The 11069-nt window shown below is 39.4% G+C and overlaps 1 protein-coding gene across 2 annotated transcripts in view; it reads right to left on the bottom strand.

Annotated features, from left to right (window-relative positions):
- Positions 1-333: 333 nt before the first annotated feature.
- def8 (differentially expressed in FDCP 8 homolog) overlaps positions 334-11069 on the bottom strand; it is a 13074-nt gene continuing 2338 nt past the window's right edge. Inside the window, exons 3-12 of one of the 2 annotated variants that reach the window (XM_037697377.1) lie at positions 9780-9874; positions 9542-9691; positions 8938-9079; positions 6823-6987; positions 5349-5476; positions 4256-4369; positions 3553-3633; positions 3205-3345; positions 780-889; positions 334-548 (exon numbers count right to left, since the gene is read on the bottom strand). In XM_037697377.1, the coding sequence (XP_037553305.1) occupies positions 443-548; positions 780-889; positions 3205-3345; positions 3553-3633; positions 4256-4369; positions 5349-5476; positions 6823-6987; positions 8938-9079; positions 9542-9691; positions 9780-9874 (1232 nt within the window). In that variant the 3' untranslated portion in view covers positions 334-442. The remainder of the gene's footprint in view (positions 549-779; positions 890-3204; positions 3346-3552; positions 3634-4255; positions 4370-5348; positions 5477-6822; positions 6988-8937; positions 9080-9541; positions 9692-9779; positions 9875-11069) is intronic. The other variant, XM_037697384.1, reaches the window with a different exon arrangement.

Here is an 11069-nt window from a genome sequence, read left to right as displayed (position 1 = left end):
TTTAAACAAAACGGTTCCCAGAGACGTCAGCTGAGCTCGATTTTAGCGTTGTGTGAAAACCATCAAACAGGATACTGAAGAACTTGTGTTCTGTTGAACTAGAAGCTGGAAATACTCGGTACTTTGTAAGACAGGACAGCCTTTAAGAAGTCTGCAGACTGGCCATGTGGTGTAACTGAGCAGAAACTTGTCCTTGAGAAATAATTCCTCCAAATTACATTACAACTGTAAATTTATACGAGCAGACATGAACGAAAACACTCACATACAGACAGAGCATTTAGCACATCAACAGTTATTACTAAATGTAAGATTTAATTAATTACACATGGGTTTATAAATTCATTGAGACATTAGAAAACATGAAACGCTCAAGACAAACGCCTGACGGTAGTTTTACGATTTGACCAAATCTCCTGGATCCACAGGTGAGCAAGAGTCTTCATTTCTGGAGTCCACCGTCCTTCTGATCTGGCACCTCGTCCTGTTTCCTCTCGGTCATCCGTGCACATCGTGGGCACGTAGTGGAGTTGTCATAGTAACAATCTCTAAAGACGCACAGCAAATCAAAGCGATTATCGTCCGTTTCTTTAACATGCTGCTTCCTTCACATGAAAGTCTAAAGCCCAGACAAGAGAGCACATGAGACAAACCCTTTTATTTATTTATTTTTCTTTGAAGTCACTTTTGAGGCATTTCTTTCCATTACGGCTCCATTTTAATCCATATAAATATATAACAGTTGTTGGTTTTAGTTTGAATGGGTGGAGGCGACTAACCTGTGGAATACAGCCGAGCAGTCCTGGCACACCAACGTATGACTGTCGAAAGGAAACAAGATGTCTCCCTCCTTACAGAGCTCACACACAAATCCTTTGGCCTGACAGCGCTTCACACGCACACACACACACGCACGCACACACACATTTAGCGAGCATACAAGAAGGACAAGGGGGAAAAAAGAGTTTCACACAGATATAACTCTTGACAGATTCAATACACTTCATCCCACACTACAGATGTTTCAAAGCCCCTCACCAGAAATTGAAAACTTTTATAAAAAATTGTTTACAATCAAACTAAATAAAGCACAACATCCTAAAATTATGTTTTTGAGCAACTGAATGCAGTTAAATGCAAAGATAATTTATAAAACTCCAAAGACCTCCAACCAATAACATACAAGACCAAACTACTCCTCTTTAAAAGTCTCTATATAAAGTTTACACTTAAAGACAAATAAATATTTGACTGGCTGGCAAAATTAAACTGTCAGCTTTAACGTGTTTTCCGTCGATGATGTAGTCTGTGTGTTAATATAAAACATCATGTGGACAAACCTGTATAACACCTTAGTTTTCTTTTGTTTTAATTTAATTTATTCCAGTAACCTAATTGAGACGCAGAAGCTCATTCTTAAAGAAAGGCCCGTTTCAATTGAGCATACAAGATAAAGTCATATTTATATACCGTAGTTTAAATGATGTAGAAAGTTACCAATTCGAAACTAGGGCTGAACAATTAATTGCAATTGCAATAATAATATCGCAATATGATTTTCTAATCACAAAGGCTGCAATTTGACTGGTCACGTGAGTTGCGAGTGAGCAGAGCGGAGCAAAGCAGAGCAGGGAGCGGGAGAAGTCAACGCTGCGTTTTAACCGGTTGCACGATGGTGTCAGGCTCGACAGACGCTGACACATCTGAAAGTTTGGTACCAAAGAGGAGCAGCACGTCCGTTGTTTGGGATTATTTTGGCTATAAAAAAAGAAGACGCTGCGCAACGAGGTAACACCACGAATCTTTATCAACACTTAAAAAAACAGCACAAAGCCATTTACGATAACAGTTGATCCACTCTGAGAAGGTGCTATTTATAAGACTGAGCTGAATACAGCACCTCAGACTGAGGAAGTCTTTCAGATGGAAGACGAAACGTTTCTACATTTTTTTTGTTTTGCTTTGTTTTGTTTTTTGAATGTCCAGAGGACCAGACTTAACTTTTATAGATTTTTCTATAAAAGAAACAAATGAAATGCTGCCTGAAAGGACTGCTGAACAGCCATTAGACAATTTCCTGATCCTCGAGAAAGCAGCTGCTCTCGAGGTTTGAGCTGCACTGTTCGCAGTCAGTGAGACTCAAGTAAAGCTCCGCAGTCCGACTTGTATAGTCAGTGTCTCCCCTACATTATACAAGCAGGGTGCCCTGCCGCGTCAACAGAACCGAGCGCACAGTCTACTGAACCGAACTGCGCGCACCCCCGCCCCACCCGCTTGCACTGACGTGGCTCCAAGTTAGCTGCGCGCTAGCTAAAAAGCTAAAAGCAACGTCTTCCCTGACGCTGAACCCTCACGCTGACCGGCTCAAAAACTGTTGGGACAATGAGCGCTCAGCTCTGATGCGTCTGTTCATGCCTTCACCTTTACAATTTGAATATCACTGCATGACCCACGCGAGCGTAATCTGCTGACCACTGCATGCTGGGATGACGTATTTATGCCAAGAAATTAGTATATCATATCATTTATTTTCCCGGGCAAGTTTTTTTTACTGGTACTATCGTGAATGATATGATATGGCGCAGCCCTAGTTCATAGTAAAAGACATGATGCCCATTAATATAGTGACCAAGCCTGGGTTTACGGCTTTGGTAAACAATGGCGAAGCGGTACAGAATGCTCTCGAACACACATTTTAGCCAAGTTGCTATCCCGGAGCTAAGCAAAAAAAATGCAAAAACAAGAGTTGCAGCTGAGCTGAAAACAGTGGAGTTTTTTTGCAACGGAAACAGATTGATTTATTGCTTGTGTTTGTTGAAAAATACATGAGAAGAAGACATTGAAAAACAATCGCATATTAAATCGTAATCTAAATATTGATGTAAAAATAATCACTATTAGAATATTTTCCAAAATTGTTCAGTCCTATTGCACACTGAAAAGTCTGGACATAGGAGCAATTCTAAGCAGGCATTTGCAAATTCAATATCAAAAATTGTCATCACTTAATACAAAACATTCAAAATACATCAAAGAAAGGTACATTATCTTACTGTCAAAAGATTTAATGTACAGCTGTAACAACTCTCTAAATAACCGCTTAAAATGTAGTTTAGTTTAAATAAAACAAGCCTATTTTCTTTTATTTGTTGAATAAAATGTTAAAATGTCATATTTTAATTCTCCGTTACAGTATGAGCTCACCTCACAGTCTAGTTTGATGTGTTTAGCAAAAGTTGTGTGGATCTCAGTGAGGGAGCAGCCGAGTCTGCCGATGGAGATGTCGATCAGATCCTGCAGCGAGTACATGTCATCATTCTCCACAAAGTGCTGTCGATCTTGTAGCTGACGAACAAACGGTGTATTTAGTGACTTGTTCTCATAATGAGATATCGACATAGTGCATGTCAACAACCTGTGAGCAATAATATATGTCACCACAAGGTGGCGGTGTTATGAAACATTTTACAGCGGTCAGCGTGAATGACTGTTTAAGAATTCAAACAAAGCTCTGAGTTATTTGGTAAATAGATCATTTAAATAGTTACTGACTTGAAGTAGCAGCCGAGCTTCCATTGCCTCTTTGCAAGTTAAAAAATAGGGTTTCATCAGCAGGATATCCTGACGGAGCTTCTGTAAGAAGCACCGAAAGACAAACACACACAGATTATCTTAATGCAAAGAGCTGCAAGTTCTCTCTCCCTGCATGTTTGTAACAATTCATACCAAAATGCATGTTTTCCTCACTAATTATCATTTGCCTGCACAAAGGACAAAGAGTAGCTCTTTTCACATAAAAGTTGTGCCTTATTGGCATAAAGACAGCTCAAAGCTGCTGTTGTTCCATCTCATTCAAACTCAGCTTTATGCCAACGTGTGCTTACACCAAACAAGGCGAGTGAAAATGTCTTTGCTTAGAGAAACGTGCAGCACATCCTAACTCACACTACACATAACACCAACTCCAGCCTGTGACTGCCTCTGTTGGCAGCTTAGAGGCAACTCGGCAGTGGAAAAGCCTTCTTTCTCCATCCCACTGTCTTATTTTCACACACTAATGCTCAGTGATGGCGTTTAACTCCAGGTTTAAAAGCTGTTGTGTGAAAAGGGCAATAAAGAGTCGTCAGCGTTCCAAAGACTAAGAACTCTACATTAAGACATGGATACATGTGCAAATAAACTAATGTCTTTATAGAAAAAAATACATTTCTTTTGAAGGTCTTCACTCAACTTGCAAAAAATTCAAACTACTCACCCTGATCTCAACCAGTTCCTCCACAAAATTGAAGAGCAGCGGATTGATTTCTTTCAGCTTCAACACCGGACGCGACATCATGAGTGCCAAATAGCGCAACGAGGAGCGACAGACCTGAAACAGAGTCACGTTGTTACTTTAGCCAGCTTCACTTTTCATTTGACCTTTGTGCTCATAGCTAAAAAGGAATATGGTAATTTATCATTTTTAGAAGTTTACTGATCATTGCAGCAATGATGCAGCGTTTTCACAAACACACATTGTTTTGTGAAATACCCGGTGATTTGAGAGCAACGCTCCTTCTGTCCTGAATTTAAATTTTTAAAAAGGGTTGTAAAATCTGCTTAGCTTCCATAAACTAATATTTCTGTTCGTAATCTGGTTTAAATGTCACTGTATCTTGTGGATTTATTTTTCCAAACATCACAAGCTCCTTCGTTGAGCTACTGACAGCTCAAAGTTTCTGTGGTATTCCTTCTAACCAGCAAACTGATGAGATTAGAGGAGGGTCTAAAGATTTCTGAGTGCTTCTATACAGTATGATAGAGTTTGTACATTTATTCTGTTTGTGCCTTGTACAAAATAAAAAAAAAAGGTTTGTAAGCTCAATCATCCAGATAGATAACAACAAATGGGACAGATCTGGTTGGCAGGCCGCAGACTGACGAAGTCCTCTAGATGGGGGATGAAACGTTTCTCATTTCAAAGAAACTGGTCCAGATGACATGATTTAACCTTTTTCTTGTACAAAATGGTCATATTGTCATATTACTACAGCTGCAGATGTGGGTCTTTTTTAGAGGTAAACATAGTAAAGTATACAGCCTGATCTAATTATGTAGTAATATCCACAAGTCAACACTTAACTGGTGCATTCCATTTGTACTGAGTTCCAAGTCAGGAAGATTAACTGAAGTTGAATTACTCTGCATGTGATCATTTACAACGACACAAGCAAAGTGAGAAATTCAACTAGGTGCCATCATAAAGAGAGACCTGCGTCATGTCACCACATAAACTGCTGACAAACTGCTCCAAGCACCTGATGTTTGTCAACATGTTGATTGTATGTGGGTGTGGCTGCTGAGGATACCTTGCGTGGTTCAAACTCCCAGTTGTGAATGACACGAGCAGGTACGACGGCGGTGTCGTTCCAGTGGCACGTGCTGCAGTAGTACTGGCCTGTGTAGTCGCACTGTCGGGCCTCACTCGGTACACCCCCTGAAAGATAAATATGCTGCATTTACTTGAATAAAAGGAAGGCATGAACTTAGTAAAATATCAAACCACATCTCAGCTTCATTCATTTAAGTCAGAGATCCTAGTTGTAACCAGCGATTCATTTGTAAACCGATCGATGTTGGAACGCAGGCGGGCCAGCGGGGGGTGGGTCCTGTGGAACGCACATGCTCACAAGACAAGAACCTGACAAGTTGTTTAATGACATAAAATATGTTTTGTTAGCAAAGAATAGAGTGCTAACATTTATTAAACATTACTTCTGCATTTACACAAAAAAAACATAAAAATTGTGCTTTGACAAACTAAAACACTAAAAATGTTGTTAAAGCGAAAGAGGAAAAGAGGGGCGGGTATCGCTCTTGCTATGAGTTTATACTCTTTGTTGCATGAGTGACAAGTGTCCAGAGCGTCATAAAAACTGCAGCGGAGGTGTCGGTAGGCCTGTCGCAATAAACAATAAATCAATTAATCGCATGATAAATGAAAATTAATCAACCACATTTTCATTTAACGGCTTATCGTGTCTTTGTGTCTCTCTTTCTACTGAAGACAATGGATGACAAAAAGCTCAACTCTGGTGCTCTTCACTGAGCCCTCCCTTTCTCTTTAAAATCCGTTTTAACCGTCCAAAAATCGCGTTTCTGGGCGTGCTCAGTCGGCTCCTCCGAGACGGGCATTCTGAGCGCGTCTGACTGAAATCAGACTGTCTGCTTCGGACTGAACGAGAGAAACACACCGCTGAAGCCACGGAGCTCGAACATCCAACGTAAAACTAACTTTACCGCGGTGCCTGGCTAAACAATCCTCGTGCGATTTAATGTGGTGCTTTTTCAAATGTTTATTAAGTTCGACCGAGCTTCCCCTCTCAGTGCAGCGGCTCTGCAGACATTGCACGTTGCTGTCTTGCGGTGTTTAGTGTAAAATACTTTCACACAGCGGACACGTTACGATGAAAAGTTGGTTAGCCGTTAGCAACAGTGCTGCTCAGTGCTCAGCCCTCAAAAGAGCATTTACTCACGTTGTAGCTGCAAACGATGAAATGGATTTCCTGAATGTGATGTAGGTCTCATTACTCTGGGCTTCATGAAACATGCCTCCGTTCAGGAAATCCATTCCATAGTTTGAAGCCAACCTGCAGAGCAGGTCATCAGACACAGGCATGCATCATGGATCGGAAAGATCGGCAGGTTGGATCGGAAAAATCCGATACGTAAATTATGCTGGTATCAAAGGCCGATACCGGATTGGCCCCATCCCTAATTAAAAAGCTTTGAAAACATTTTTTTCTTTATCAAATCTACTGAACTTTGTAAAATTGAACTCACTCAGTGAAATAGGTGCGCGACATTCTGCACAACGGTAGTCCTGACGATCGAGTCCTATTTCTGGGCAGATACTGAGTTCATACTCCGACTGGTGGCTCACCTTTGACCTGACACAGGGCTTTGTGATCAGGTTCATGCACTTACTGTGGCAACGATAATAGCAACCTGAAAAACAAAAAGGCACAATGACAGTCATGACAGGAGCTGAATTTAAACTAATTGTACGTTTTAGCAGTCAGCTAAAGTGACTAAGTCTTTCACTGGCTCAGATGCATGAAAAGTTGATTCAGTGCAACTCAAAAGTTTTTGAAAAGTACAAAAGCAAATCTACATTTTTTTTTATTCCTGTGAGAGAGACAGCTATATACTGAGTTATATTAGCCACCTAACCTGCTTATTATGAAGTTTACTTGAACAAACTCAGGTTTTTCCAATGCTCTTCCTCTTCTGCAGAGCCTGACGCCGACTCTGTTTTAGTTCCTCATTCTTACAGTTGGTTTTAGATCTAAAAACTGCTTAAAATTTGTTATAAGTTCACAACACAAACACTATTTAAAATGATCATCAGTATAAATTTTACAGCAAGAAGGTTGCAGATTCACTTCCCTGCCTAAGGTCTGCCTGTGTGGCGCTTACATGTTCTCCCCATGCATGCGGAGGGAGGGATTTTATTAAGACAGTTTTACAGCATTAAAACTTTAATGGATATTAATGTAGTGTTAAATAAACAAATCTAAAGTTTCACATCAGGGAACAATTAATGTAGTGATTTTTGTCATGCGGAATGTTTCTTCTGACAAGATGATGGTAGTGAAGTTGAAATCACTTCAAGGTAAAACTAATCTATACGTGGTCTAAAAGTGAGTTTCTGAACATGCATCTAAGTTTTTTGTGTTTTCATATCAACCATTATCAGCATTAAAGTGTACAGCAGTGATAAAACATTCCAGAGCATGTGTTTTTTTATCTATACAGACAGGATGTTTGAATAATCAGAATTAAGTCATTCTATTCAAACCATGATGGTGTGTTTTGTTGTTTTTGGTATCCCTCGCTGTAACAGGGTTCTTGCAGCTTCACTGAGTTGCGTGTTTTTTAAACCTGATTTTTTTTTATATTGCGTGTACTGTACATTCATCCCATTGTCATCATCTTCATTGCCAAAGTGTTTGAGCATATGACACGTTTATAAGAGTGGGAAACTCTTGATTCCTGCCTGTCTGTTCACCACACTCACCTGCTCCGCTGTGATCAGCATAATTCTTCTCACCTGGTGGTGCAGCATTTAAGCGCTCCCCTGTTCTCTAACCGGTGCCAGATTCTGAAAGTCTTAAGCAAGTAAATGCCCAGCGATTATCTCTTGCTCCTGACTGATCTCCTCATACTGACCCAAGTTTCTGTTACCTGGACTTTCCTGTTTCACCTTTCCCCAGTCAGACGCCTGCTAAGCTTCTGATTTCTTTACATCAACCTTTTTTCTGTGCCTCGACCTCCGAGTGTTGCCTGAACCTCAGGTAAGTAGTTTGAAGCCTGTCTCCTTGTGTATGACCCTTACCTGTTCTCTGACTAACCCACTGAGTTCTGGACGAATCCAAACTAAGCAACAACCCCACTCAGGACTCCGCTCTCGCAGTGACATCACTACTTTCTCCATCCACCCCAATCCTCAACCCGGGGAAGTGAGTTTAACCACTGGATCAAGTTCTCCGATCTGAGCTCTAAAAGAAGGTTAGTTTTTTTTTCTCCTCTGAACTCTGTTTAAGCTCCCAGTTCTTCCACAGCCATTAACTCATCCTCTTCCGTCTCAAACTTTCCAGTACGTTTCCACAGACGTGTGCTGACTTCCACCAGGCTTTTTAAAATAAAGCTTACTACTCTGTATCTGCTGGAATTTTCAGGTCCTCTGCTGAATTCATTAGTTAATAATAGAGTGGGAACGATTTGTAGGTGTGTGGGAAGGGTTTATATAATCAAATAAATATAATGCCGTTACTTTGCAGATTTTCACCTATCACGGGGATCTCTGGAAAGTAACCCCAATACTACAGCGATAGGTGAGGGATCACTGTATATTTAAATCTCTACAGTGTCTGTTCAGTGTATAGTGAGTCTCACCTGTGCAGGTATACCAGGTCTGGATGAGACCCCAAATGATGGTACTACACTTGTCACATGTCTGCTTCACACTCTTGCTCTTCTCTTTTGAAAAGCGGTGCTCCAGTATGACTCTCAGATTAGGTTCATCCTCTTCTGGGTCCTTTGAAAAGAAAAACGCAAAATAAAACTCAACCTTCCACGTTCATCTAAATGCTTCACATAAAATGTTTTGCAAAGATGTTGTGGAGGTTACGACTAGTGGATAACATACGTCAATTCTTATTTAATCCTAAAAGGGTCCAAAACAGCAACATGTACAGCTAATGAAAGTCTATATTTGAATTCAATCTAAAATTTTACACCATTTTACATTAAATATTGTTATAAATCTTAAATTGTCATTCAACCTAAAAATGTCATGATACTTTGTTTTTTTGGGGGTATTTTTGCATATCCTAATTAAGAAGTGCAGTAAAAACAAACGGTAGACTTCTACACATTTTTGTTCTAGTCCAACACAAGTACTATATTTTTTGCTTTAACTAAAACAAAAATTAAGCATCAACACATTTTCACCTTTCCCCTTGATTTACCATTAACATGCAGTTACAGCTCAACTCACTTTAAGTTCCTGCAGTTTGAGGCGCAGGTGGATCAGTTTCACCACAGTGTCCTTTTGTCTCTCTGAATGTTCTGGCAGCTCCAGGATCAGCTTCTTACACTCCTCTATTGCTTGTTTCAGTTGCTCAATGTCTGATGCCACAAATGAACCCTATAACAACCAAAACAACCGCTTGTTTAAAGCAGCCATGTTCTTCTTAAATGCCAGTTTGCTTTAGCAGGGAACGAGGCTAACTTACCACAGGTCTTGAGAAATGGTCCTCAGCCAGGCCGAGATCCATAGTGCGATCTGAACTGTGGGTTTTAGTTCCAGAAAATAGTTCAGACTGTGCTGCTGAAAAGAGAAAAATCTGACTTAAAGTTCTTTTTTGTAGGAAAATATGGCTCACTATGATGTGGAAATTACACTCTTTCGTTAGTACTGTTTAAATACAAACAGCAGCTATTCAAAGTCTGGAGGAGGCAAAAAATGAAATTTTGAAAAACTCATAATTGTCTTGTGAACTCCAGCAATGTGTAACCAAGCCAGTTACACATGATCTCATATGTTATGATCTCATATAAATTTTTATATCCTAACTACACGACCTTTGAAGTGGTAATCATCCTAAACATCCAGGCTCTTTTCTTAATTTCATCATCGTTAGACCAGAGAAAAGGTTTGTCTTACAGATGGTATGTAAACTTCTAGAGCCTAGAATATTGTTACCAACCTAATTTGTTTATGTCTCACAAGCACTAAAGTAACAATAAATTTCATCTGCAAATGTATCTCTATAAAGTAGTTTTTAAGTTTTTATTATTGTTTTGTTGGTTTTATAACAAATAAACCCACATAAAAGGGCTCCACAGTTCATTTAGTTCAAAACGCAACATTTAGCAAGCTGAACAGAGAATCCTAAAGCCAATAAATAAAACTATTATTTAAATTTACAACGTGACTTTAACAAATGCAATTTTCATGGAACTTACAAAGTGCAAACAAATGTTGTTACCTGGGTACAAATCAGAACAAAACATGGTGATTCTCAGCGCAGAACAGACGACAACAGAAGAATTTGAACAGCAAACGAGTGTGTGTTGTGTGTGTGTGTGTAAATCCTCCTGGTAAGAGACTGATCAAGCCAAAAAATGTATTTGATTCCCAAATCCAAAAATAAAAGGAAGTGTTACTAATATGCTGCTTGCATTTTTTTGTCTTCTCATTTATTCTGGTTTCGCTGCGATGTATCACTTCCTGTTTCATTAGCTTAGAGTTGGTCACAACAGTCCATTGTTCTTATTTTTATGCTGTAGGGTCTATTCAACATTTATATTTAGAGTAAACAAGATAAAATTCCAGAAGGAATAAAGTAAAAGAAGAACAACTTTACAGGTACAAATAAGTGACATTTCATAAAAGCAGAAGCTGTGACATTTAACAAATACAAAACTTTTTGTTTATTTGTGTCCTTACTGCCCAACTTTAAAATATTTAAAACAATGTGTGTGTGTGTATATATATACATATATATATATATATATATATA

Source organism: Nematolebias whitei, chromosome 2, assembly GCF_014905685.2.
Source record: "Nematolebias whitei isolate Nwh7 chromosome 2, NemWhi1, whole genome shotgun sequence".
NCBI lineage: Eukaryota > Metazoa > Chordata > Actinopteri > Cyprinodontiformes > Rivulidae > Nematolebias > Nematolebias whitei.
Note: the sequence above shows the minus strand (reverse complement) of the source record. Positions and strands in the feature narration are given on the sequence as shown.